This window comes from Peromyscus californicus, unplaced genomic scaffold (genome assembly GCF_007827085.1).
Source record: "Peromyscus californicus insignis strain IS unplaced genomic scaffold, ASM782708v3 Scaffold_2__1_contigs__length_46816999, whole genome shotgun sequence".
Taxonomy (NCBI): domain Eukaryota; kingdom Metazoa; phylum Chordata; class Mammalia; order Rodentia; family Cricetidae; genus Peromyscus; species Peromyscus californicus.
Genome location: NW_026294540.1, coordinates 14,426,372 through 14,453,453, shown reverse-complemented (window position 1 = coordinate 14,453,453; position 27,082 = coordinate 14,426,372). Strand labels below are relative to the sequence as shown.

The 27,082-nt window shown below is 55.2% G+C and overlaps 1 protein-coding gene across 2 annotated transcripts in view; it reads right to left on the bottom strand.

Annotated features, from left to right (window-relative positions):
• The window catches only part of Hip1r (huntingtin interacting protein 1 related), a 30,924-nt gene that overhangs the window by 3,405 nt on the left and 437 nt on the right, over window positions 1-27,082 (bottom strand). Inside the window, exons 2-22 of one of the 2 annotated variants that reach the window (XM_052755409.1) lie at window positions 11,048-11,159; window positions 10,663-10,805; window positions 10,390-10,446; window positions 9,492-9,572; window positions 8,990-9,066; window positions 8,699-8,760; window positions 5,507-5,647; window positions 4,883-4,940; window positions 4,723-4,798; window positions 4,466-4,609; window positions 4,257-4,318; window positions 4,006-4,078; window positions 3,749-3,932; window positions 3,577-3,665; window positions 3,383-3,499; window positions 2,590-2,691; window positions 1,937-2,131; window positions 999-1,146; window positions 796-882; window positions 372-479; window positions 63-199 (exon numbers count right to left, since the gene is read on the bottom strand). In XM_052755409.1, coding sequence (XP_052611369.1) covers window positions 63-199; window positions 372-479; window positions 796-882; window positions 999-1,146; window positions 1,937-2,131; window positions 2,590-2,691; window positions 3,383-3,499; window positions 3,577-3,665; window positions 3,749-3,932; window positions 4,006-4,078; window positions 4,257-4,318; window positions 4,466-4,609; window positions 4,723-4,798; window positions 4,883-4,940; window positions 5,507-5,647; window positions 8,699-8,760; window positions 8,990-9,066; window positions 9,492-9,572; window positions 10,390-10,446; window positions 10,663-10,805; window positions 11,048-11,159 — 2,253 coding nt within the window. The remainder of the gene's footprint in view (window positions 1-62; window positions 200-371; window positions 480-795; window positions 883-998; window positions 1,147-1,936; window positions 2,132-2,589; window positions 2,692-3,382; window positions 3,500-3,576; window positions 3,666-3,748; window positions 3,933-4,005; window positions 4,079-4,256; window positions 4,319-4,465; window positions 4,610-4,722; window positions 4,799-4,882; window positions 4,941-5,506; window positions 5,648-8,698; window positions 8,761-8,989; window positions 9,067-9,491; window positions 9,573-10,389; window positions 10,447-10,662; window positions 10,806-11,047; window positions 11,160-27,082) is intronic. The other variant, XM_052755410.1, reaches the window with a different exon arrangement.

Below are 27,082 nucleotides of genomic sequence, written 5' to 3'. Positions count from 1 at the left end.
ATGGCCTGAACAGAGAGGTTAGCCCCGCTTCAGCCCGCACTCTGCCTGGCTGCACACCTCACCTGGCCCAGCTGAAGAATCCCCTGCAGGGGGGCCCGCAGCAGGCTGGGCTGGGCCCTCGGTAGCACTGTCCGGTCCTGCAGCTGTCCCATGAGCTCTAGAGCCCGGGCTCCACATTCCCTACAAGTGTCAATCAGGCCTGTTGGGGTTAAGGGAAGGTCTGTGAGGGGAGCCTTTGCTTTAGATCCTGGATAAGGTCCCCCACATACCCTGGCCCACGACCTGACGCCAGGACTTGTCCCCCCACACTGTGAAGACCCCTGTGGGAGACAGGAGGAAGCAACCAGGCCCTGCCACCAGGATCGACTTACGGTCAGCAGGGTCGGTGGGGGCCAGGTGGGAGGTGGCACTGCCATTGATGATGGTGTCCGCGGCCAGGTGGGAGAAGCGGGTCAGCGCTGCCACCAGGGCAGAAGCATCTGCAGGGGGCGAGGCCAAGGGTGTGGGGAGCATCAAGGTAACTGTATCATTTTCTCAGTGAGCTTGGGCCAAGGCTCCAGCACCCCAGTATATGGATGAGGACAGAGGGGGTGCTAGGAGGCAACAGGTCATTTACCAAGTCAGGGTGACCCCAGGCCCCTTCCCTCTACTTCCTGCAGACACCCCCCATCCAGAGTTAGCAGGCACAAGGTTCTGAGTGGCAACAGGTTTCCTGGAGAGGTGCCTGTCACCCCGAGAACCCCGCACCAGGCAGCCCTAGCTTCAGGAACCTACAGAGACTCCTTCTGTACTCACCCTCGGAGGAAGTCAGGTACTGGGTGTGGCTCTTCTCCAGGGCGCTCACCGTGTCCAGGGCTGCCTGGGCCCGGCTCACCAGGTAGTCTGCAAGTACAGGGAAGAAGTGTGAGGCCTCAGTCCCTGCCACCTGCTTCTCAAGGGTGGGGGCCGGGAGCAAGCTTCCCCGATGGATGAGCGGCTCTGCCCTGGAGGGCGCATACCCGGAGAGCTGGTGCAGCGGAGGTGCAGAGGATCATCCAGCTTGCTCACCGCATCCTGCAGAATGGCCTCGGCCTCCGCGGCAGCGCTCCGCAACACCGCGAACTGCTCATCCAGCAGCTTCTGCCGCAGACCCTGCTCCTGAGCCTCCTGGTGACAAGGAGACAGAACCTTCGGATCCTGCAGGGCCCGGGGCCGAGCTCCAAGGATCGACAGTGGGCAGCTGGTCAAGGCTCGCCGACTCCCTGCATGGAAGGCTGCCCTAGCCCAGCTGGGGTGGAGATTCCTAGACTGTGCCCTCCCCTCCCCCCCCAGGGCTTGTGGTAGGGGTGGGGGCACACAGCTCAGGACCGGAACAGACTTCTCTCATAGGGTCACTGAGCACACAGCAAGATGTTCAATGGGCTGGCAAAACGGCCCAGCAGGTAAAGGGGTCTGCCACCAAGCCTGACAACCCGATTTCAATCCCTGGGACCCAGAAGGTAGGAGGAAAGAAAGAACTGACTGCTGCAAGCTGTCCTCTGACCTCCACCCCAACAAAATCAATGCAACTGTCTTCTTAAAAAAAAAAAGAAAAGAAAAAAGAAAAGACTATTCAGTATCTTAGACAACTAGAAAACGCAAATCAAAATCCTGTGGGTGGCAGGACACACCCAGTACTCAGAAGGCTGAGACAGGAGGACTACCCTGAATTTGAGGCTAGCCTGGATTACATCTAGAGAGACCCTGTCTCAGAACAGTAAGCAAGCCCTTTGTACCCATGCGGCTGGCTAAAAGAGTAAACAAGGGAGGCCAGGGCGTGGGGAACGTGGAAGCTGGTTCTTATGCCTGGGCTTTAGGAGAGGCGAGTGTCTCCGCAACGGCAGGAAGCCAGGCTCGGAGCAGTGAGAATCCTCCTTCCCTCCCGCCAAACGGTGTGCCTGACTCTCGGAGGCCGCACCTTTTCCGCCAGCCGCCCCTGCAGCTCGCCCTTCTCCTGGCAGCTGCGCTGCTGCTCCTGGCTGAGGGCTTCTTCCTTCTCCCGCACCAGGCTCTGGGCAGCCAGCAGCTCTGCTTCCCGCTGCCGCACGGCTCCGCTCAGCGCGTCCTTTTCGGCACTCAAGGTGTCCAGCCGGGAGCTCAGCTCCGACCCGCTCTGTGAACATGAATGTCAACAGCCATGCCAACCAGCTCCGACCCGCTCTGTGAACATGAATGTCAACAGCCATGCCAACCAGCTCCGACCCGCTCTGTGAACATGAATGTCAACAGCCATGCCAACCAGCTCCGACCCGCTCTGTGAACATGAATGTCAACAGCCATGCCAACCAGCTCCAACCCGCTCTGTGAACATGAATGTCAACAGCCATGCCAACCAGCTCTGACCCGCTCTGTGAACATGAATGTCAACAGCCATGCCAAACCCGCCTGGCCTACCCTGTGTTTACAGCCCATGCCTTATTATCACACCACTCCCAAGACTGAGAGCTTCCTGAGGGCCAAGTTTGCACCCGGCCTGCTTGAGGGCCCACCGCCACATGACTATGGCCCAATTCACAGGAAAGAGGACCGGCTTGTCCCGGCCTGAGCCCAGCGCTCGCGGCTAGCAGGCACCTGCTCTGTGCGGCTCAGGGCCTCCTGTGCGTGGGCCAGCTCTCCGGCTCGGGCTGCCAGCTCCCTCTTGAGCTTCTCCAGCTGGTCACTCTGCTCCTCCATCTAGGGAAGGACAGCATGTCAGTAGGGCAGCGGGGCTGGGATGCCGCGGGGCTGGGACGCCGCGGGGCTGGGATGCCGCGGGGCTGGGATGCCGCGGGGCTGGGATGCCGCGGGGCTGGGATGCCGCGGGGCTGGGATGCCGCGGGGCTGGGACGCCGCGGGGCTGGGACGGCGCGGGGCTGGGACGGCGCGGGGCTGGGACGGCGCGGGGCTGGGATGCCGCGGGGCTGGGACGGCGCGGGGCTGGGACGGCGCGGGGCTGGGACGCCGCGGGGCTGGGACGGTGCGGGGCTGGGACGGTGCGGGGCTGGGACGCCGCGGGGCTGGGACGCCGCGGGGCTGGGACGCCGCGGGGCTGGGACGCCGCGGGGCTGGGACGGTGCGGGGCTGGGACGGTGCGGGGCTGGGATGCCGCGGGGCTGGGATGCCGCGGGGCTGGGACGCCGCGGGGCTGGGACGGTGCGGGGCTGGGACGCCGCGGGGCTGGGATGCCGCGGGGCTGGGACGCCGCGGGGCTGGGACGCCGCGGGGCTGGGACGCCGCGGGGCTGGGACGCCGCGGGGCTGGGACGCCGCGGGGCTGGGACGGCGCGGGGCTGGGATGCCGCGGGGCTGGGATGCCGCGGGGCTGGGATGCCGCGGGGCTGGGATGCCGCGGGGCTGGGACGACGCGGGGCTCACACTCCACACACCTTCATCTCCGACTCTCGCCTCACTTGTTCCATCTGGAAGGCCAGCTGCTCCTTCACCCGGGCCACCTCTTCCTGGCTCTGCTGCGTCACCGTCAGCTGCTTGGCTGTGTCTGCGTTCTGGAAGGCAGGGGACGGGTGCTGATTCTGGACCCCGACCCACACTCCCCCCCCCCACCCCCCAGGCTGGCACCCACCTTCCTGAGCAGCTCTGCATGCGTGTTGATGAGTTCATTGTGTTTCTCCTTCAGCTTGCTATAGCGTGCCTCCGTGGCACTGGCTTTCCCTGCAGGGGCGAGTCCGAGTGAGATGGGCAGGCAGGACAGAACCCACGCTCCCACTGCCGGGTACCACCGAGGAGGTACCCACTCTCCGCCTCCTCTCGCAGGCCCTGGTTCCGGGCGCCCTCCAGCTGCATGGCCTTCAGCTGGGCCAGCTCATGGCGCAGCTGCTCGTTGTCCACCAGGGCCTTCTGCTTCTGCTTCCGCTGCTCCTCCAGCTCTGCCTCCAGGGCATTGACCTGGCCCTTCAGCTGGGAGATGTACCGCTGGGCCTGCAGGGCAGGAAGGAGAGTATGGAGCCCAGGCCCACCCTTGTGGGGACCGCCCTTGGTCACATCCCCTCACCTCCATCTTGATCTTCTCCAGCTCAGCACGGAGGCTCTCCACCTCTCTCTTCAAGTTCTCAATCTGGAGGTCCCTGGGGACAGAGGGCATGGGGCTAAGTTCATAACCGAAAGGTCACAGACGGCCCAACACGGGGTCTTGGACCTCACTAGCGGCCCCTCGGGATTTTCATGACTCTAGTTCCCACCTCTGGCTTTTCCAGTCAGAAGGCTCTTTCCAGCCTCCCACCCCAGTCAGCACCCGGAACTCACCTGTCATCCTTCACGGAGCCATTGGGAGGTCCAAAGGTCTGATCGAAGAGGTCAGCCACCACCTGCCATAGCAGAGAAAACGGACCTCTGCCCCACACTCTTGTGCCCTCCATGGTGGGGGAGGCCCAGTGGAGGAGCAAACCCTACGCTTTGCCCAGCTTGTGCCGGAGACCTTTCTTCATGGGGTGAGACTAGGACAGAGAGCTTACCACGGGCTCCCCGGCAGGGGGCCCACTGCTAATCTCAATGAGGTTCTCAGGCTCCTCATCTTCCGGGGCCTCCTCCTCCGGGATCACCACCACAGGCTTGATGTGCTCAGCCAGGGCTGAGGCCCGCAGGAAATTGGGGGGTCCCTGTAGGGACAGCAGGTAGGAGATGCTCAGCCATCTCCACAAGCCTTTCGGGGACTCAGCCAGAGCCCGGAAGGAGCCGGGGCTGTTGAGTGTGGGGAGGGGAGGATGGGCACCTCGGGCAGTCTCGGGATCTGGATGAGTCGCTTGAAGTAGAGCATGTCCGAGGCTCGGCGGAAGAAGTTTTTGAGGCTGCAATGGAGCGGGGAGACAGGTCACAGGGGAGCCATCAGCCCTTTCCAGCCATGCTTTAGTCTTGCCCCCTTGGGCTGGTACCTGTGAAACTGTTCGTGGAACCGGTCCCTGTGGCCTTGCAGGGTGTCCGCTGGGAGACCTGAGGAGCACAAGGGAACAGGACCCCCCCACGCTGTTCTGAGGCATGCTTTCCCTCCCTGCCCCTCGAGATTCCAGACCCACGGGAGAAGAGTGGGTCACCGTGGCCTCCCCAGTCCACCCTAATTGGGAAGGCGACTCCTGGGTCCCTTGAGCTCTAACGTTGAATCAGAGAAGGCGACAGCCGCCTCACCTGTGCCTGGCTTTGGGGCACGATACAACCACTGTGAAAGTTGCCCGGAGCAGCGCACGGGACCTGAGGACCTTTGCTAACACTACAGTGAGACCTTTTTACTCCTGCCCCCCAGAAAACATGGTGAGCCATTCAGGAGTGGGGAGGGGCCACTGTCCTCTTCCCGTGACACCAGGTGTACGGAGAGCCGGGAAATCATAGAACTACGTGCATGGTCTCTCTCTCTGGAAAGCGGTGGTTTTCATAAAGCACATTATTCCTGGTGTTAACAGGATGGATTTCAGTGACCCGCCAGTGGCTCATCTCAGCCCTTCCTTTCTGTAACACGGAGGGATGCAGGGCCTCATCTGCCCCACCCAGGCTGGACAACTCACAGGAGTGCAGCTTGAACATGAGCTTCACCGTGTAGTGGTACAGGTGGCTGCAGTCCTGGATGACCTGGATGAGGGGGGCCAAGCGGCACTGGCCGGAGGACATCTGGGACACGGCGATGGCTGTGTTGAGCTGCCGGAAGACTGAGAAGAGGAGCCAGGCGGGAGCGAGCATGAGCAGATGCGGATGGAGACGGGAACAGGGTGGCCCCAACCCCCGGCCACCTAAGTGACAGCTTAGGCTGTGGTGGCTCTGGAATCAATGAGTGACCCCCCACGCTGCTGTCAAAACCATGGTGAAGATTTGAAGATGGCCGGGACTCCAATCTGGGTCTTGAACAGCATGCCCTAGCCTGGGACGGGAGCCCCTGTGCTGGTGGCTGCCAAGGGCGAGGACACACCCCCAGGAATGAGGTCAAGCCGTACAGCAAGGCTCTCAATGCGCTCCAGTTCAGTAAGGGTTTTCTAGAACCTTCCACCAGTGTGGGCCTGACAAGGTGCTGGATGACAGAAGTGACCACTCCACACACAAGGACCTCAAACTTACACTGAACCTTAGGGAATGGGGACGCTTAGGATTGTCACCAAAGGCCAGAGCGATGGCTCAGTGGGAAATGATGGCCACTAATCTGAGGACCTATATGGTCGGAGAGCACTGACTCCTTTCAAGTTGTCCTCTGACCTCCACATGTGCACAGGCATGTTCACACACATACGCACATGCACACAACAGAAACTGAAGTGTAAAATTTGTTTTAAAAGACTGTCACTCCAGCTAGACACGTTGTACAAACCTATATCTAAGCACTCAGGAAGCTGAGACAGGAGGATTAAGCTCAAGGCCAAACTGGACTACAACGCAAGACCTTGTCTCAAAAACAAGAGCAGGCTGGAGAGATGGCCGTTCTCCCAGGGGACCTGAGTTCCATTCTCAGGACACACTTGGGGCCTCCACTACCTGTAAGTCTGTCCAGAGGACCTGACACCCTCTTGTGGCTTCGGCAGGCACCAGGCACAGATGTACACGCAGGCAAAACACCCCTACCCGTGAAAAAAACACCTCATCTTACAGAAAGGAGACAGGCTAGGGTTTGTTCCGGTCACAGGCTTTGAAGCCTCAAGTGACCTGATACCTCACTTGTCCTGGAGACCCTGACAATCAGGCCTTGTATCAGAACTCCAGAGCAGGGATAAAGGACAAACACAAGGCTGCCTCCTCCCTGGGAATGACAACTAGCAGGCCGTGAGCCAGAGTGGGAGCACGGCCAGGCCCCACACTGGGCACTCTCAGCGGTTCCAGAAGCTCCAGCCCCCGGAGCCTTGCTCTGGCCCTGATGGGGTGGGGCTGTTTGCAAGCTTTAGCAGTGGCCGGGAAAAGCCGGGGATGGAAGGTTCCTCACCTTTCCTTCCGTCCTAATTGGAAGTCACACCAGGTGCGTTCTGTGACTGCTTAGGACATCAAGTGTGTGAGTGAACTGTTTTGCAATCTGTCTTATTTCAGGCAGAGTGCTCTCCAGATCTTTCTGCCCAAGGCAGAATGTCCTCCATCCCTCCTTCCCATGGTCCCCTGTGTGCTAGGTAGGTAAGCACTCCACTACTGAGCTACAGCCCTGGCTAACGTAGACCAGGCTGGCCTTAAATTCAGATCCACTTACCGCTGCCTCTCAAGCACACAGATTAAAGGCCCGTGCCACAACGTCCAGACCTCTTTTTATTTAAAGTTTTTCCCTTTATTTTTATTTTATACGCATAGGTGCACCACCTGCATGCAGTGCCCTCAGAAGCCAGAAGAGGGCATCAGACCCCCAGGGCTGGAGTTAGGCAGTCGGGAGCCACCACGAGAGCTCCGGGAATCAGCTGCAGGGCTGCTAAGGAGCAGCCAGTGCCCCTCTGCACTGGGAATCAGCTGCAGGGCCGCTAAGGAGCAGCCAGTGCCCCTCTGCACTGGGAATCAGCTGCAGGGCCGCTAAGGAGCAGCCAGTGCCCCTCTGCACGGACGCATCTCTCCAGCCCCGGCTTTTCGCTTTTGAGACGGAGTCTCATTAAGTTCCCCAGGTTGACCCTGAACTCACTCTAGCTCAAGCAGGTCTCACATTCATGATTCTCCTGCCTCAGACTTCTGAGTAACACATGTCTCTTAACAGCCTTGTGCTCCCTTTGAAGGCGGCATGTTGCGGCCAGCGCTCCACTGGGATGTGCAGAGGTTTCTGTCTTTTGTGCTGCAGGCTGAGGTGAGGGGACCCTACACCTGTCACCCAGGTGTGTCTTCAGAAGCTCAGGTAACAGTGAGGTCTTTGTACTTCACTAACACATCTGTGTCACCAAGAATGGGAGGTCTGTGGGTTCTCCCTCACTTCCCTTGTAGGGAATACAGCCTGCCCACTTGGGCCTCCTCCCAGGCCAAGAGCAGCCAGGGTGGGGACATGCTGTGTGATCTGAATCTAATGGTCTGTGTGCTCTGGGGAGCTTGGGCTTAGCTCTTATGCCAGAACACAATTCCCGGTGGCCTGGGTCCAGCTGCACTGCTGGGCCACACCCTGGTGACCTGGCCTCTGCTCCCATGTTGAGTCCTGGGCAGGCTCCAAGCTGACCTCTCACCCACCAGAGCCACAGGCCCAGACCCAGGGTACAGGGTGGCTGTCCTGCCTCTTCCCAAGTCCCTGTTTTCCCTTAAAAAGGCATCGTGGGCTTTGCCATGGACAACACTGAGTCACCGGCAGTTACTCTGAAGGTGCAGCCCAGAACAATCACCCCCTGGCCTGAGAGGGCGGGCCCTCTGAGATTTCCTGTCCAGTGGCTGCCAGTTCTCCCGCTGAACAGTCTGAAGGGGCCCAGAGGCAGTTCAGAACGCAGCAGGAAATGTTACCCACATTCTCTCTCCCTGAAGGGACTGCAGCTGCTGAGGCCAGGCAGGAGCCTAGAGAGCTCCTCCACAGCCCACACCCCACCCCCTCCACATCCGGGGCCCACAGAGTGATGCTCATGTGCTGTGTCCTGGACAAACACACAGGGTCCTAAGCACAGGGAAGCCTCTCTCTGCTTGTGCTCTGGAGGGGCCGAGGAACAGGTGCACTTAAGAACACAGCCCTGGGCGGCAGCAGGCTCTGTCAGGAGCATGGGCCCAGGAAAAACAACACTGAAAATGTCAGTCTGGTCACTGGTGTCTTCATGACCCGGCATGAGGGGCGTGCTCACCTGATTCTGAAAGCTTCAGTTCACAGTCCATGTAGTCAAACATCTCCACGGTAAGCTGGAAACTAGGAGAGAGAGGGAGGGATGCATGGGTGCAGGACACACCCACCTAATCCCCAAGACCTCTTTGGAACAGGAAACACACTCCACCAGGCAGAAACACTGAGTACCAAACAAACCCCACCCCTTACCCACAGCCTGGCCCATTTGGGACCATGACCTTCAACCCAAGCAGTGTGGCTCCATTTGACATCATAGCCCCTGCTGGGAGAAGCTGAGGCCACCCAGACTCACATGTTATTAACATCAGTTCCAGCCGCCTTCTCCAGCACCTCGTCTGTTACCTCCAGGCCTGCAGGAAACTGGGGGTGCTGCAGAGACAGCCCCCCACTCAGCTACTGCCTCGGTGAGCGGTCACATACTGGCCCCATCCCTGCTCCTGACAGCTCCCACGAGAAGGGGAGTGGCCAGAGAGGGTTCCCAATCCTTTGTTCCAGTGACCCTGTCACTCTGGTTAAGCCAAAGGGGCTGAGAGTTTGGGGGTAACAGAAAGCCTGGGGGCAGGACAGGTGCAACCTGGCCAGGACTGAAAGATACTGGGGCACAGATGGGGGGTGGGCATCCGAACAGGATCTATGTAAACACGGAGGTGATTTGGCTGTCTTCTGTCAATCATCCTAGCCTCCATGGGTAAGGAGACAGTCTACAGACAGGACAGGTGCCAACCCCCCTCTACGCCTCTGGATGTCCCAGACGGAAGAGTTCCCCCAGTCCCTCGGCCCCACAGTTCTACTACCTTGAGGTGGAAGGAGATTTTGGTCAGCAACAGTTTGGTATAGACATTCACCAGGTGTCCATACTGGTCACGGAGGTGCCCCTGTGGGGGTGGAGCCCAGTGTGAGGTCACTGTCAAGAGCCTGCCCGGGACTCCTGAGGACTGAGCATTCATCAGGGCAGAGGAAGGAACGAGGCGAGGGCCATTCTTCCAGAAACCACTCACTCACCCACCAAGCATTCCCTGCCAGCCTTCACCAGTCTCTTTACTCTGTCTCTAGCTTTTCCTCTCCTTAATCTTTCTCCTTGCCATTCTTGCCAGAGAGCCCTTGGTCAGGGCAACAGGCAGTTCCGAGCTGGGGCGCTTTAGTAAAGCGCTGGTGGCAGACGGGAGGTGCATTCTGGCCTGGACGGAGAGTCCAGCTCCCTCTTGCAAATGTCACGGTGTGTGGCCACACCAGCTGGGCCCGTGTCCACGGCGGGGCACTGTGATGAGTCAATAGTGTGGTGGCTCAAACAGGCAGCGCCCTCCTTCTGAGATCCACTCGGCTAAGTGTGGATCCAGGAGAGCTCAGAGAACGAGGCCTGGGGCCCTCTTCCCTCTGACTTCTGAGGAGGCTCCCCGAGTCTGACTACTGAATCTGAGAATTAGAACCTGGCTTCTGGAGCCGCACTCGGGGGAGCCTAGGAGTCCCTGCTCTCCACACAGGCACGGGCTGCCACCTTTTTCCACTCTCGGGGACTAACGGGCTTGCTTTAAGGGGGTGGAGGCCGATCAGCCTCCTAGGCCCCAACAACACGGCCACAACTTCCCCGACTGGTGCTTGGCCTACACGGTAACCCCAACGACAATTCCAGCTGCTGCACAGAGGGAGGAAAGAGCGCCCCAGATGCTGCCCGGGTGCTGTCCCCACACCTACCCACAGGTCGCCGATCTCCCGAATGTTGCTCCGGTACCGCTGGCAGTCATGCAGCACCTGTGGCCAGGAGGAGGGTGAGGACACAGAACCGTGAGAGGTCCCTCCCGACCCAGGACAGGATGGACAAGGCAAAGGGCAGTGGGCAGAGCCGGGGGACAGACAGAAGGACAAAGCTGTACACTTCAAAGGGACACTGTGGCTGCTGTCGGCTGGTGTAATGGGGGCTTTGCCCTACTGAGCCTGTGAGAACCAAGGGCTGGGGTCACTGCTCACGTTGGGGTGTCCGTCTCGGAGGACCTTGTGAAGGACATGGCAGAACTTCCAGCTGAGGATGGAGCTGCTGGGCAGCGGCAGGCCAATGGCGTAGGACCAGAAGGTGAAGGCCCCCTTCTCATGGTGAGTGCCCAGAATGATGCCTTAGAGGGTCAAGGCCAAGTGAGGGACACAGACTGAAGTGTGGACAGTTAGGTGTTCCGCAGACAGCCCCTTTCACTGGGCCCTAGCACTTCCTGCAGTTCCCAAGTTCCCATCCACCCCAGGTTGCAACAACTAGCGTTCTTAGGTCATGCTCTCCCAACCCCAGCACACCCTGGGTCAGCACCATGCTCAGCCCAGAGTCTCCTGACACCTCCCGAAGACCCAAGGGGCACAAGGATACGCCGGGCATGCTTCTCCTTCACAGGGGCCTCCTGGCTGTTGATGGCTTTGCTGATGCTGATGGCCTGTGAGGAACCCAGAGGCAGGGTCAGACACCCGCCTGCAGCTGTCGTCTGGTGGAGGGAAGGGCAAGGAGAAGGAAGAATGCCTTCTCGGAGCCATGCTGAGGAACCTTCTCTTACATGACCTGGAGCTGACGTCAGTGCCACAGGCGACCAAGAGCTCCAGGCTCAGGAGGCATGGAGAAAAGCTGGGCTGTGGCTCAGAAAGGCACGACTGATCTACCTCACATTGCTCTCCCTGAGGAGGCCCCCCGATTCCAGGAGGAGAGGCTGAGGCCATGGCCCGACATAGCATCCTCCATCCAAGTTCACTACCAGGAAAAGCAGTAGACTTGGCCCTTGGCCCACCTGAGCCCCTTGCCCTCACATTGCTCCTTCTAGAAAAGGACATGTCACCCCCTTTTCCTGTACAGCAGGGCCCACGGCAAGGACATCAGCTGACACCCTCACCAGAACCACGCAGAAGCCAGGCCCTGTCATTGGCTGCCACTCATGTGCCTGCTCATGCCACTGAGAAGGACAACTGTGGCCCCTGGTGATGGGGATGGCCAAAGGAGAGTCCGCTTGGCACCTGGCTGTTGTCATCTGAGAAGGAAGAAGCCTCACACTTGACCAAAACCACAGCCTCGGTCCTGAAGGTGGTTCTTATTTCCCCAGCTCAACACCATCCAGGAAGGCTTCCTTGAGGCAGGAAGCCAGGGCACACACAGCAAACACCGTCCGTCACCCAGTCCCCCTGAGACTCCACTGGCAGGGCCAGGGCTGGGAGCTCAGACGAGCCTCTGTTCACAGGTCACCAGTGTTTATGAACCAAGAAGAGCTCCCCAGGCCCCGGGCAGGAGGGTGGAACGGACTGACAGGCACAGATCCAGAGGCCAGGGCATGCAACAGACCCAGACAGTGTCCTCACCCAGATGAGCGGAGAAACCACACTGGGCAGGCCACTTGGGGACACACTCAACAGGCCAGCCAGGGCTGGACAGTGTGATATGTTCTCTTTCTCTGCCTCTCCCAGAAACCACCATGCTCTCCCAGAGCAGTATCTGAGCAGTGATGCTCCACTTGTCAGGGAAGTGATTCCCCAACAGTGGATGTCTCAGGTCCACAGTGGATGCTTCAGGCCCACAGTGGATGCCTCAGGACATGCTAAGCAGGCTGGCTCAATTTTCCCATAAGAGTAGTTAACCTGGTAGGGCTGAGGTTTCCTTTCTGCTCTGATGGATAGAACTGGGGACTGCCAGGGCCAGGCACGAGGTGCTCCTGAGCTGGCCCCTGCACCCCACAGCCCAGCAAGGTGGACTGACCCCTTTCACACACAGGGCCCATTATGGGAGACTCATTGGAATTTAGGGACCTGGGCTGTAGCCAAGCCCTCCCACTTCACTGAACTAGGGTCCTGAAGGAACGCAGGCAGGGTCTGCCTTCCCAAGTACACAAAGCCTCAGCCAGCCAATCACCTGTTCTTGTGTATGCTGAGCCTGCATCCATGGCCACCTTACAAACACAGGGTGGTGGCCGGGCGGCGGTGGCGCACTCAGGAGGCAGAGGCAGGAGGATCTCTGTGAGTTCGAGGCCAGCCTGGTCTACAGAGCGAGATCCAGGACAGGCACCAAAACTACACAGGAAAACCCTGTCTCGGAAAACTGAAAATAATAATAATAATAATAACAAACACAGGGTGGCCACCCAGTAGCTGTGGCAAGACTGCCCCTGTGCACATCAAGGGTATTTCACCTCTACCGAGGGAAGATCTGGCACAATGGCAGCCATGGAGACAATCGGAGAGACCTGGCAAATGCCAGCATGGCACATACCTCCCAGAAGCAACCTGGGAGACGGCTGGCATGCTGTTTTCTTAGAGGAAACGCAAGCCCAGAGGGGTTCGGTGTCGTGTGTGCCCTGGTCTGCTGTGAGCCAGGTCTGCTGGACTCCATGCTGAGTCCCTACAGTGACTGAGACACCAGGTACAGTTAGCTCTCGTTTGGCAGGGGTCATGTGATAAGTGAGCTGGGCCACCCGGAGCAACAGGCAAGCAGCTGTGGCTCACAGCAAGGAGTGTCCCGTCTCTGGGCTGTGCTGCCACAGTCTTCACTGCCGTGACACCTGAGCTGGGAGTTGGCTCAATGATGAATGCCACCTGTCCTGGAAGATGCCTGGGAAGAAGGGAGGAGACGGAACTGCCCGGTGGCCCCGATGACGAGGACCTGGGAGGGGTGAGATACTTGCGTGTGGTGAGTACAGTCTGGGAATGGGTAAGCAGGGAATCTTTTCCTCTGAGGAAAAAGGCCACCAAGAGGCCATGATGAAACCTTTCAGACCCCAGGCCTCCCCAGCCTGCAGCAGAGCCTCTGCTTTTCTTTGCTTTAAAACAAAAACAAAAACCAGGGGCTGGAGAGATAGCTCATGGGTTAAGAGTGCACTGTCTGCTCTTCCAAAGGTCTCAAGTTCAGTTCCCAGCATTAACATCAGGAGGCTCACAACCACTTCTAACTCCAGCTCCAAGATTGGACCACTGGCCTCTGTGGGCACCTGCACAGACACATACATAGTTAAAAATTAGAGATTTCGCTCAACATCCTTAGTCATCAGAGAAATGCAAATCAAAACGACTCTGAGATACCACCTTACACCATTCGGCTATGATCAAAAACACCGATGACAGTCTATGTTGGAGAGAATGCGGAGCAAGGGGAACTCTCCTCCACTGTTGGTGGGAATGCAAACTTGTACAACGACTGTGGAAATCAGTATGGCGGTTTCTCAGAAAATTGAGAATTGATCTACCTCAAAACCCAGCCATACCACACTTGGGCATATACCCAAGGAATGCCCAATCATACCACAAAGATACATGCTCAACTATGTTCACAGCAGCATTATTTGTAATAGCCAGAACCTGGAAACAACCCAGATGCCCCTCAACTGAAGAATGGATTAAGAAAATGTGGTACATATATACAATGGAGTACTACTCAGCAGAGAAAAACAATGACAGCATGAAATTTGCAGGCAAATGGATATAACTAGAAAATATCATCCTGAGAGAGGTAACCCAGACCCAGAAGGACAAACATGGTATGTACTCACTCATAAGTGGATACTAGATATAAAGCAAAGGGCAATCAGACTGCAACCCACATCTTCAGGGGGGACCCTAGGATGACTGTGGCTTAGAATAAGTTTTGGTTTTGCCCAATCACTGGGCAAGCTTTAGTGAAACATTTCACTATTAGGATAAGAATTTGTACCGTATCAAGCTGATGAAAGGATATGCTGGCTGCACTTTCAGGAGGGGAGGCTAAACTCTTTTTAGATTATGGATTAGCCTATAGAAAAATGTCTGCCGTAAATCAAACAGTGAAGGGGAAGATGAATAGGAATCTCACTTACACAACTTAAGTAAAACACAGCCCTCTGGACAGACGAAGATAGGTTTCTTCTGTATCCCAGGATCTAATCAATATTTATATGTATAATTCAGCTACTATTTGGCTTAAAAGGGCTTATTGGGAAATGTTACCATTTTTTACTATTTTTTACAGAGAAAATATTTTCCAGTTTCAAATAACTCTGGACTTTGGGATTATAACCTGTTTTTATGTTTAAAAAAAAAAACATTTCAGTGGAAAATGCTGAAGGACCACTGAACTCAATGTTGTATTTACATATCTATATAAAATAATGATTATAAATGTTTAAAAAGGAGAAGTGCAAATGTGTATTTAACAAGAAGTTGTAGATTTTCAACACTGTACACAAACTCCTTTGTTATGAATAAACATTTATGCTTCTAAAAAAAAAAGTATCAAAAAAAAAATTGGAGACTTCTGCACCCACCTTGGCCAGCAAAGTAACGATCTGAGGGGGCAGAGAAGGTCGTTCAGTTCAACAGGACTCAGTAGCTGGTGTTGGTTCAAACTTTGAGAGTCTGACTCCTAAAAATCTCTTTTCCTGTGTGTGTGTGTGTGTGTGTATGTGTGTGTGTGTGTGTGTGTTTGCGGGTGTAGAAGTCAGAGGACAGACAACTTGAGGGAGTCCGCTCTCTCCTTGCACCATGTGACTCCCAGGATCCAGACTCCAGGTGTCAGGCTTGGTGGGACCCTCACCCTTAACAGCTGAGCCTTTTCAATACCCCCTCCCTTTTGTTACAACAGGGTGTCAAGGAGCTTAGTTCACACTCACTATGGAGCTGAGGCTGAACTTGAACTCCTGATCCAAGTGCTGGGATTAAAGGCATGCGCCGCCGCCGCCCGGCAGGCCTCTGGTTCCTTGAGCCTTCATCGTGCACCACACCTAGCCCCTCTCACCACCAGACCTGAGCCACAAGGAGCACCAGACCCTCGGCTCCCTTGCTGATGCCGTTTGGATAGGGTGGGTCTCGTCCGTAGTTCTGTCCATCCTGAAACTTACGTAAAGCGTGGCTTGGAAGACAGAGGTCTCCTGCCTTCACCTCCCAAGTCCTGGGACTAAAGGTGTGTGCCACACTAGCTGCCCTTGGCCCTCTTTAAATCTGACTTATGATTCTCCAAAAGCCCATCTGATAGTGCTTCTCTCTCATGTCACCTCATGGCATGTCAGTGGCACATGGCAGCAGTCTTGCCTCTGTGTGTGTGGCTGCTGCCCCCACACTTACAGTGCAGAAGGAAGGAGGTCATGAGGTACTGAGGAATGCAACCCGGGAGGGACCATGGCAGGGTCTTCTGTGGAGGGCCTGGGTGCCGCCCATCCCTGAGCTGGCCACCAGGGATAGGACCGTGTCAGCTAGCCATCCTGTGCAGGCGCAGGCTGGCTCCCGGGAACACAGGCCCGTTGTCTGCAGGGTGGGCAGATGTGTGGGGTGGCCAGCGCCACACAAGGAGACCCAGTGCTCACACAGTGGGAGTCTGTAGGGACTCCTGGCCCTCACTCCGCCTCCCAGGCAGCAGCGGGCAGGCAGGGGTGACAACCACCCTCCTCCCCTGAGCTTCCCACGTGGATTTTCCTCAGCAAGGCGGCTGTGGGGCACATCTGAGCCAAGAGCGGCGTGAAGAGCACTTCAGAACCTCACAGTGTGCGGAATATCTGACGGACTCTAATATGCTCGCTCTATTCTCAGGCTAAAGTGTGATATGGTCTGACCTCAGTGAAACTTGGGATTCTGGAACCAGGTCACCCTCACCCTCACCTAGCAGGTGGAAAACCGCAGAGTTAAGGGGAGGGAGGAGGGAATCCCTGGCCCAGAACATTCTTCTATCATCCTGGTACATCAGGGATGCACTCAGGCAAAGGTGATCCCTCCTAGCTCTCAGGGTCCACCACTCTGGAGAGACCTCAGGGAAGGACAACCCCAAGATAAGGATGAAAAGCCAGACGGGGGTGTCTGGGTGCTTGTCACACCCTGAGTCCTGTCTGACTCCTCAGGAAGCCAAGAAGAGCCATTTCCATACAACTGAGTAAAGAGGAGGTGTGCACCTGGGGGTCCCAGAGATACAGGAGGGGATCTCTCTCTCTCTCTCTCTCTCTCTCTCTCTCTCTCTCTAGCCCTGGCTGCTCACTATATAGACCAAGCTAGCTTTGAACTCAGAGATTTGCCTGTCTGCCTCTCAAGTGCTGGGATTAGAGGTGTGCACCACATGCTTGACCCTGTCTCCCCACTTCTGCAAAGGCAGAAGAGGCCCCCTCAGTCAGCGAGGGGACAATTCCGGAGGAAACAGGGCAATCATGGACTCCATGGTGACTATGAGATGCCTGGAAACTGGTAGGGGACCTGTCGAGGAAGAGGGCGGTCAGCAGACATGGCCGAGGGCGGGCATACGGACCACACCTATGCCCCAGGAGCCAGTGGTCACTGACAGGGTATCTGCATCCTATTCCATTCAGTGCTGACTGACCCTCGGGAGGGCAGAGGCTGGAGGAAGCGCAGGGCAGCCACACAGAGCCATGGGAAGATAAACGCCTCACAACCCGGAGACAGACTCGCCAACACAGCCAAGCTCAAAAAAGCCACAACGTGTGCCACAGGGCCAGCAACCAGGTCCCAGTACCATAAGGGTTCCATCTCTTTACTGAGGTCATCCTCGTGCCAAGGGCTTGGCCAGGGTACCTCACCAGGTCTTCAGAAGGACAACTGAGGCTTCGAGAGTCAGCCACTTACCCAAGGTCACAAAAATAAAACACACTGTGTCACTCTACCCAGGTCTGTACCTACCTAAGCATCCACACTTCACAACAGGACCCTCATGTGGCCGTGTCTGAGAATCCCATGGGAACAGCAGTGTGGAAGGGCAGAAGGTCTGCCCACTGTCCCTCAACTACAAGTGGCTGGCCAAGACTCACTCCAGGCCCCAGGTTCTGAAGAATGCCAGGGCAGCCTCTCTGGCTCTCTGAAGGGACAGTTCAGGAAGAAGTTTCCATGTAGGTATCCTTTTAGCCCACTCCGAAATCAAGCTTCCCAGGCTCCCCAAACAGAGGACCTGGCCTGACTAAAATCAGGACATGGATCTGGACTGTGGGATTGTTTTTAAGTCATGGGTGATAAAGGGTTAGGCTAGGTGGACAGGCAGACAGATGGAGCCAGGACCATGCCCGCCCCCCGCCCCCCACACGTCTCATGCCTTGGTGCTGCACTCTGAACGCTGGACCTGCCCTTCACCTCCCTACCTTGGATCCCCATAGCAGCTTCAATCTTATGTCCAGGTTGGACCTCTGAGAGGCCTAACAACAGCCCTGGGGAGGCCATGTCCTCAGGGTGTACCTGCCCTGCTTATCCATGACAACTCCATTCTTCCTGTCTCAGGAAAAAAAAAAAAAAAGATGCCATGAAGAGCCAGGGTCGAATGAAGCCCACTGGCTCCTGATGTGCCCAGAGCTGCCAACAGCCCGGGACCATGACCTACAAGGGTCCCCAGCAGGCATCTAGAGACTCCTGTTTCAGCAGAGGAGACACTGTCCACATGAGCACATGGGAGTGAGGGTGCTCCGGATGAGAGATGGGCTGTGCATTCAGTGATGTCCTACACACCACCACCTGTGGCCACCTAGCACACGGAGGAGCCATGGTCGGGTTGGCAGCCTACAGCCCAGTGGGCCCAGAATAAACGTGGACTGGATTCACCACCTGCTTTTCCAGGAGTCCACACACCCAAGACAAGCGGCTCTTTTCACCCAGTTTCTCTGCTGTTGGCTGCAGCACCTCAGCTGGGTGCCCCTAACACACCGGAGACACTGCTTTAGTCCTGTGCCTTGACTTTAGCTCCCCCAGCTGTGAAGCAGAGAACCCTGGGGCCTCCTTGAAAGTGAAGACACACCAGCTCTAGACAAGAGCTCCTGTCCAGCACGCACAGGGCCTTGGGCTCCATCCCCCGCAAACGGAAGGAAAACCCAATCAACGCACAGCACCCGTCAAATGCGTCTCTATGATTCTCCCACACTGCCTCCTGCTCCTCAGGGGGCCAGACCTCCCATCACACTTCTGAGCCGCTTGGTGGCCTGTCCATGGCTACTCTAACTAGAGCAGCTACCTGTGGCTGAAAGACATTCTGGATTTTTTTGGTTTTGTTTGTGAGAGTCTATGACTAGCCTGGAACTCACAGAGATCCATCGGCCTGCCTCTACCTCCCAGTGCAGGCATTAAAGGTGTGCACCAGCATGCCTGGCTGTATCCTGTTTAATTTCACATCTGAAAGTGTCTTGTTAGATTATCATTTACACTCTGTCTCCAACTCTATGAACACACAGGCACCCCATCCATGAGTTTCATACTCACAGATTTGACCAAATGCCTATTAAAATATTCAAGGAGAGAACTCTGCATTTGGACTGCCCACACCCAGCCTTTGTCCTCACAAGTCCCTGAGCAACAGAGGACAGCAGATCATATATATGTAATTGACACTGTATCAGGGACATGATTTAAATTATGTGAGTGGGTGTGTATAAACCACATGTGAAAACTGCACATTTACACAAGGGACTTGAACATTTATGGATTCTAGTATGTTTGTTTTGAGACAGGGTCTTACTGTGTAGCCCTGGCTAGCCTGGAACTCACTATGTAGACCAGACTGGCCTTGAACTCACAGAGATCTGCCTCCTGAATGCTGGGATTAAAGATGTGTGTCAACAGGTCCCTCAGATCCTGGTATTTTCAGAGGTTCTGGACCTAACTCCCTAGACCAGTGGTTCTCAACCTATTGGTGGCAACCCTTTGGGGAGGGGTCAAATGACTCCTTCACAGGGGGTCGCATATCAGATATCCTGTATATCAGATATTTACATCACAATCCATTACAGTAGCAAAATTAGAGTTATAAAGTAGCAGTGGAAATAATTGTATGGTTAGGGGGTCACCATAACATGAGGAACTGTATTAAAGGGTCGAAGCATTAGGAAGGCTGAAAACCACTGCCCTAGACACTGAGGAATGACCATACATCTTCTCCTCTGTGGCATCTCCAGGACAGTCAATAAATCTTTATTGGACACGTGTCAGAGGGGGCACTTGAGGCACAAGAGCTCTTTCAGACCTAAGCACTGGGTAACTTCAAGGAAGTGTCTTTCTCCAGCTAAAACTGAGCTGCTAGAGTTAATTATTAAGGTAGCTTTAAAACAATTTCTATTTTTAAAATCTCCCCTGAAATGAATCAACTGAAGCCTCCTTGTGTGGTTATCACGAGGCTTAACAGCAGCAGTTGGCAGGGACAGACAGGTTCCTCAAGAGCCCGGGCTCAGGGCTGTTGGCAGGGCGGTGAATTATTTTGCTCTGATTCCAAAGACTGGCTTGAAGGACAGAGTGCTCTCATTCACACACTCTTGCTACCTCAAAGGCCATTGATGACCACAAACACAGGAGGTCTGTAGCTGAGGAAGTGAAGGAGTGAAGAGACCGAAGGCTGGGTCATTTCAGCAGACAGGAAGTCAGCAGCGACGGTCCTGGTTCATTCAACTGCGTTCCTCTTCACCCAAGTCTCCTGTCCCTTTGGTCCAGTCCCCATCATCCCGCCATTCAGGAAATGCAAGCATTACTCTGCGCAGTCCACACCTCACAGGACAGCATGAAAGCCCCGGGAAAGAATCTGTCCCCTGGTCACTTTGACAAATTCATGGCCCAACCCACTGCCACCCCAGCTCCAGACTTTGTGGGTGGAATAGAGAGAGAAAGATGTGGTCCTGAGTCACACCTCTGCTGTGCCAGAATCTAGACAGACAGGGAGGCAGCTGGGCGGTTTTGTTCCCAAGGTACTGGTGATGTCATCACAGACCTGACTGTCCAACAAGCCAGAGGACTGAATCACACCCAGGCAGACGAACCTATTGCAGTTTGGGGCTTATGGTTACGTAGCAAGACGAAGAAAAAAGTCCCGCCGGGACTAATGTCTTCCTCCATAGGCTTACTCGATCCAGGATGGTGCTGTGGGCCATTCAGGCCAGGACCTCTCGGGCTTACCAGTTCCCATGGCTGTCCTTACTATGAGGCTCAGTGAAGCCCTAAGGAGGTCACCCGATCCCCACTTGAGGATCTCGGGTATGGCGGTGGGTGGGTGTATCTGAACAGTAGCTGACCCTGGGTGGAAACAAATACCCAACCCCACAGCTGCCCACTTCTTCCTGCTCTGCAGGCTGGCTCTAACGTGTCCACGTCACCGAACTTGTTCAGTGACCCATCTTCCAGAAGCCAATGAAAACAGCCAAATTACCAGTACAAGGCAGAAAAGGGAGGTTTAGTCAACGTGGCCACACTGGGAAGAGGGACAAAGATCTAATGAGCCCCTCAAGTCCACTTTCAGGGTTCTGCAGTCAGATTAAAGTTTAAATAGAGAGCCGTGGCCAGGAACATCTCAGCGGACCCTGTGAGGATGCCCCACTGACCCTCCCAGGCTGGGCTACAGTCTCATCTTGCAAGGTGATGTGACAAGGTCTCAGAACCGACAATCTCCTCAGGAGACAAGTCCCCCTTCCTGCTCTCAGCCTCTTCCTTCTGCCGGTGTCAGATTCCTGGGGGATTCCCATTTCTTGGGGTCCATTGCTTCAACAGTCCAAGCTAAGAGGTGTGTCTCTCTAGAACAGCAGTGCTCAACATGTGGGTCATGACCCCTGTGGGGTCACATATCAGATACCCTGCATATCACGACTCATAACACTAGCAAAATTACAGTTATGAAGTAGCAACGATAATAATTTTATGGTTGGGGGGGGTCACCACAACGTGAGGAACTGTATGTTGCAGTATTAGGAAAGTTGAGAACCACGAGTCTAGAATATCTTCATTCCTGCCAGGTCACTTATACAGAGGAGCTAGAAGACACCACACATTATGCCATCAGAACCAGAGGGACAAAAGAGAGAAAAGCTTGGGCAGAGGAAGACAGATGTCGTCGTAACCAAGGAAATGAATAGGGGTTCCCAGGTGGAGGAGGGGAAGAGCAAGGCTGGCCAGTGGAGCCAGGCTGGCCAAGGCAGTTCCAGGCTGGCCAGGCGTCTCAGGTTAGCCAGCTGAATTTCCCCATCCCTTGCCAATCAGACCTACACCCCATAGGGTTTCCACTCACGGCCGGCAGGGACCCAGCTGCTAGGATCAAGTGACCGGCTGGGTTTCATTCACAGGCTCCTGTACAGCAGCAGCTGGACACTGGCCTGGGAGCTGGGTCACGGAGGAGCTGCTACCCCATTCAGGAAGGGGACAGGTCTGCGGGGAGTCCCGGGCTCCTCTGCCCCATACTCCCTGGAATCCCTATGGCAGACCACGTCTCCAGAAGGACGGCTAGGCCTGTGCTGGACAGTATATAAAAGGTGTACACCAGACACTCGTTCTTGCAGGGATGGTGCCCCATGCACCACCCTCCAGACACTACCCAGCTGTCCCTTTGTCCAGCAGTCTGACTCAGTTGTCCCCTCACGGCTGGCTATACTCAGGACACAGGGGCACTTTCGATTTCCTTCCGTCTTGTCTGCTTTCCTGCATACACTCTAACTGCTATCACATTTGCTCCACCCCTGCACACACCTACAGCTACTCCAGTGGGACAGGATTGTGTTATTACTATTGTCTTGAAAATGGGGAAACAGAGGCACAGAGCAGTGACGGACAGAGGCAGGCCTGACCCAGGTTAACTTCTCGGCACACTTGTCACAGCTGACACCCCTTCTCCCCGGGGGAGGGGTCACAGTGGTGACTCTTCCCCTCTCCCACTGCACACCCCAACTCTAGGACTAGGTTGAGAGGGGCAGTCGGCGTGCCCCTGTCAGTGTGTCCCAGGGGTGCACAGGAGCAAGGGTAGGAAGAAGCAAAGAATGAGCAGCCCAGTCCCACCCCACCCCGACAAGTGTCCCTTAGGATTGCTCGGCCTGGGAGAGGGGACTTCAGAACTCTGGCAGCCTCAGTCAGGCCCCAGCCCACCTGGGTGCACTGTGAGGGTCTTTAAGGATGGCTTGTCTGGGTTAAAATCATTCGGAGGTTTTTTTTTTTTTAAAGCGTTTGTGAGCCCAACCTGTTCTTCCCTTCCTGACTTTGTCTCCTCTCGCTCTGCCAGCTGTGGTGACACGGGCATCTGCCTGCTCCTGGGGACACAGTGGACGGAGGGCAGACCACTTCAGCCCCCAAGGCCTCAGCCAGTACCAATTATAACAGCTGGACAGAGCTGGGGGTTTTGGCCATCCACCACGTGGGTTAGGGCTCTTCAACTCTGGGGCTTTTTTTTCCTATTGTTATAAATATTTTGAGTGTGCAAGCATGTAAGTAACATGCTATAATTACACTCCTCCCCCTTCTGAAGAGCCTGTAATCAAACTGGGGCTTCTCAAATGTAGGCAAGCGCTCTGCGGCTGAGCTTCGACGAGCAGCACCCTGAGCTATGAGCAGACCAGGGCTGAGTGAGTGAGAGCCCCCAGTATAGCACGGGATCTGAGAGGATCCCGGAACTTGAGAACTGCTTTCCAGAACTGCTTTCCAGAATTGCCAGAAACTTAGGGCAGGTTCTGGACGCATGCTTGCTCTGGTAGCCTGCCTCTCCTAATTAGGTTCTGAGAATCACCTGGCTGAGGAAAAGTCCACACACTAGCAATGCCTGGGGGCTCCGCCCCCTTGCCAAATCACCCCCATTTGCCATCACTGAGGTCTGGCCGATTCTCACACCTGCGCTGTCCACAGGCAGCTGCTGAATGCCTGAAAGACTGACTCCATGGATGAGCAAAATGAGAAATACCCCATTCATACTTAACAGTAATCCAGTGTTAAGAGGGACTGATTCAGGACATGTGCGTGAAGTCAAAGATAAAACCCAAACAAACTTCACCTGCCTGCTACCTTTTTCTAGAAGCCAGTAGATGACCTAAAATGTATCATACACCTGGCCTCTCTTCTGCATCGAACTCAGCTGTGCTGCCGTATTGAGCAGCTGCACCCGGAAGTCATGACTTGTCAATAAATGTTAATCTTTACAAGATTTTGGTCCCTCGGGGGCTACTGAGATGTGTCACTGACCTGGAAAACCAAAGGTATGAACCATTTCCATTTGCTGCTGCCTCAGCGCCTGGCTCCCCAGTGGGCACGCCTCACCCCTGACCCTTTCACCTCTGAAGCCGTGTTTCCCTGGATTGAACCGTGCACTATGATTAAAGGGTTTCTCGAATCCCGACCTGAGAAAGACCCCTCCCTCTGTCTCTGTATGCTGTGGGTAAATCATGGCTCAGAGAAGCAAAGGAAAAGGGGCAACGTGTTTTCCCACAGAAAGGAAGATACAATCAGTATGTTCACGGCTTCTAGTTGCAGCGTGGGTCATGGTGTGCTTCAAAGATGGCTGGCTTCTTTCAGGAGGTCCCAGATTTTGAACTCTGGGGGTGGACGGATGGGAGAACGGTCAGCCAGCTATTTGCTGAGCCGTTACTATGTCCTAGGTACTACTTGTGTTTAGTGTGTAGTGTGTATTAGCCCGTCCTGGCTGCTGTAACAAATTGCTACAGTTTTAGTAAGCAGCTCGGATACATCTCACAGTTCCGCAGTCCAGAAGTCTGGAATGTTCTCATAGCCCCTGCACTGGCCCTGAAGGCAAGGATGACTTTGAACTTTTAATCCTCTTGCTCTGTCCCCCACCCCCAAATCCTGGGGTTACAGGCATGCACCACCATGATAGATCTCTGTGGTGCTGGGGATCAAACACATGGGTTCATGCATGCTGGGCAAGTAGTCTATGCACTGAACTACATTCCCGGCCCCCGGAATGGGTATCACAGGGTTAAAGGGTTGCGTTTCTTTCTGGAGGTTCTAGGGCAGAATCTGTTTCCTTGCCTTCTCCGGTTTATAAAGGATGGTATTATTCCTTAACTGTTGGCTCTTCCAAAGCTGCATGCAGCCAGCAGAGTGTCATCTTGTGTCACTGTGACCACCTGCCTCTCCTGCTTCCCTCATCTCCATTTAGGGACCCTTGCAACATAGGGCCCACCTGGTGACTCACACTAACCTCCCATCTCAAGGTCAGTGGGTGAGCAACTGATTCCATCTGCAATCGGAGTTACGCAAATAATACATTTAGTTAGGCTGCGGTCATCTTTGCAGGGACATGACTCAACTTACCTCCCAGTATCTCACAAGTACACTCTTCCAGAAACACAGAACCAGCCCTGCTTTCCATAGAAAAAGCAGGCTCTGTAGTAAGGCAACTTGCCCTTAACACAGATGAGAGATAGGTCGACCCTGGCCACGAGTATGCTCTATGAAGTCACACCGTCTTTTCAAAGGTCTGCGATTCAGACTACGGGTACAATGAGCCGCGCAGCATTTTCTACTCAAAACACGACATTTTGAAAAGGGTTCTTATCAACGAAGGGACTACAGTAATGGGGCTGGGCGGACGGTCTCTGGGACACACCACTGGGGTCAGAAGCTCATAATTCAAACGCCAGCTGCCAAAAGGAAGGATGACTGCCTCCCTCGACACTCCTGAGAGGTAACCACAGAGCTCTGTGCAAAACAGGGCGTGTCCTGTCCACAGAGCAAACATGTAAGCATTCCTCTTCCTCCTGGCCCCAGGAGCCCAGAGGAGAGACTGCCAGATTGCTGAGGATTTGACTTCTAAGTTAGCTGCCCCATGGCCGCCACCCTGCCACTGTCAATGTCAAGACAGGCAGTGTGTTCCAAAGGGAAGCAGGTCCCAGTACTGGATGTGCTATTTTCTATCCCAAAGGAGACACGGAAGCGGTAACCAGGGCTCTCTAGGCCTAACTTGCAAGGAGCCAGGCTGGCGGCTTGCTCGATATTTCTGGGAATGATCTAATTAAATATTAACTACTTACAAAACCTCATTCTTACATCCCTCACTAAGTCACTATGAAGACACATAGCTGGATGCCGGGCTCAGGCTCGCTCACGCGCTCTCTCTCCTATGAAAAAGTTGCTCTGGAGTGGGTGAGCCCCATGAGACTCCTCAGTACAAAGTTACGCTTCCTGAGCAATCCTTTCAATCCCTCAAAAACTCGAGGGCAGGCAAGAAGGCTCAGCAGGTAAAGGCGCTTGTGGATAAACCAGACAACCTGGGATTCCTGGAACACATAGGGTGAGAGGAGAGGAAGCCTGCAAATTGTCCTCTGACTTCCACTCATGGGCTGTGGTGCTTACGTGTGCGCACACACACAATAAATAAATGCACTAAGAGTTTTAAAAATGGACAAAGCCAAAGTCAAAAGTACCACCTCACAAACCAACCACCAAACACATGTGGCTCTGTCCCCCCTGACATTCAGGAAGGTTACCCTTGACATAATCATTAAAGCGGAAGATCAATGAACTTGACCTTTAAAATCCCATCTCCTCCCCATCTCTTCCTGCAGCTAAAATCAGAGCATTCTCTGCACCTGCTCAAAAGTGTGGGGGGGGGGGATTCTAAAATCCCCCTGAATAAATCAGGTTCCTGACAACACCCAGATTCTCAGTGGCAGCTGTCCATCTCCCTAGGCTCTGCAAGTTTACTAGCACAATTAATTATGTATTAATGACTTCACATCAAACGCCATGTTTGTTTTTAATGGTGGGTGATCCAGGCTGGACCAGCTGGAGCTCCCATGGATACAGTAATCATTTGCAAGCCAGGTTGGTGCCGGCACTTGGCCTGCACGGTTCACTCTCGTCCTGAAGTTTATTACTATCACTGCCCATCAGAAGCACAAAGGTTAGATCTCACGTTTTCTCCTATTTCAAAACGAAACCGCTTGTGCCGACTTGTTTTGAAAGCAACCGCCGGAGTCCTTGCTCTCTGCTCTGACCAAGGGGGGGGGGTGGACTCGCCAGTGGCACCCACAAATGCAAATATCAGCAACCTGCTTCAGACTCAGGTGGGAGGAGTCTTTGGCTTCCTTTATTGTTAAAGCTTAAACAGAAAATGCTGCCATTTCGGCCTTGGCTGGCTTAGTCTAGGCAATAATCAAGTAGTGACCATCCCCCTCCCCACTGCGCGTCCACCCAAGACAGGGCAGAGTTTGTAAAACCAAAAGGAGGGAGCCAGACGTGGTGGTGGATGTCCACAATAGCAGCATTTGGGAGGTGGAAGCGGCGGGGATTAGGAATTCAAGGCTAGCGTGGGGCTACGTGAGACCCTGTCCAAAAAAAAAAAAAAACTAGACAAAGCCACACCTGCAGCGTGGGTCCTCGAACCCAGAACCCATGCGTGAATGAGTGCGCACCCGGGCATTATTTCCTTTTTCCACGCCACCTTCTCAGGTCGGGCCCTCTCCCGGGAGAGGAGCGGCGCGTGGGAGCGCAGGAAGGAGCCTGGGAAGTTTCCGTCTGTCAGGCGCCGGGGTTTAACGAGGGGGTGGCAGCCTATTTATAAGTGGGCCCCCCCCCCCCGCGCGGGCAAACAAGTCTGGCGGCGACATCCGTGAAAACTTTTCCCCCAGCAGATCATAAGCCACCAGTGCGGCCGTGGAAACAGCCAAAGGGAGCCGGGAGCTTCCCCGGGAAGGCGGCAGGCAGGGCGCCGAGAGCGCCCCGGGTCCCCGCGCGGCCG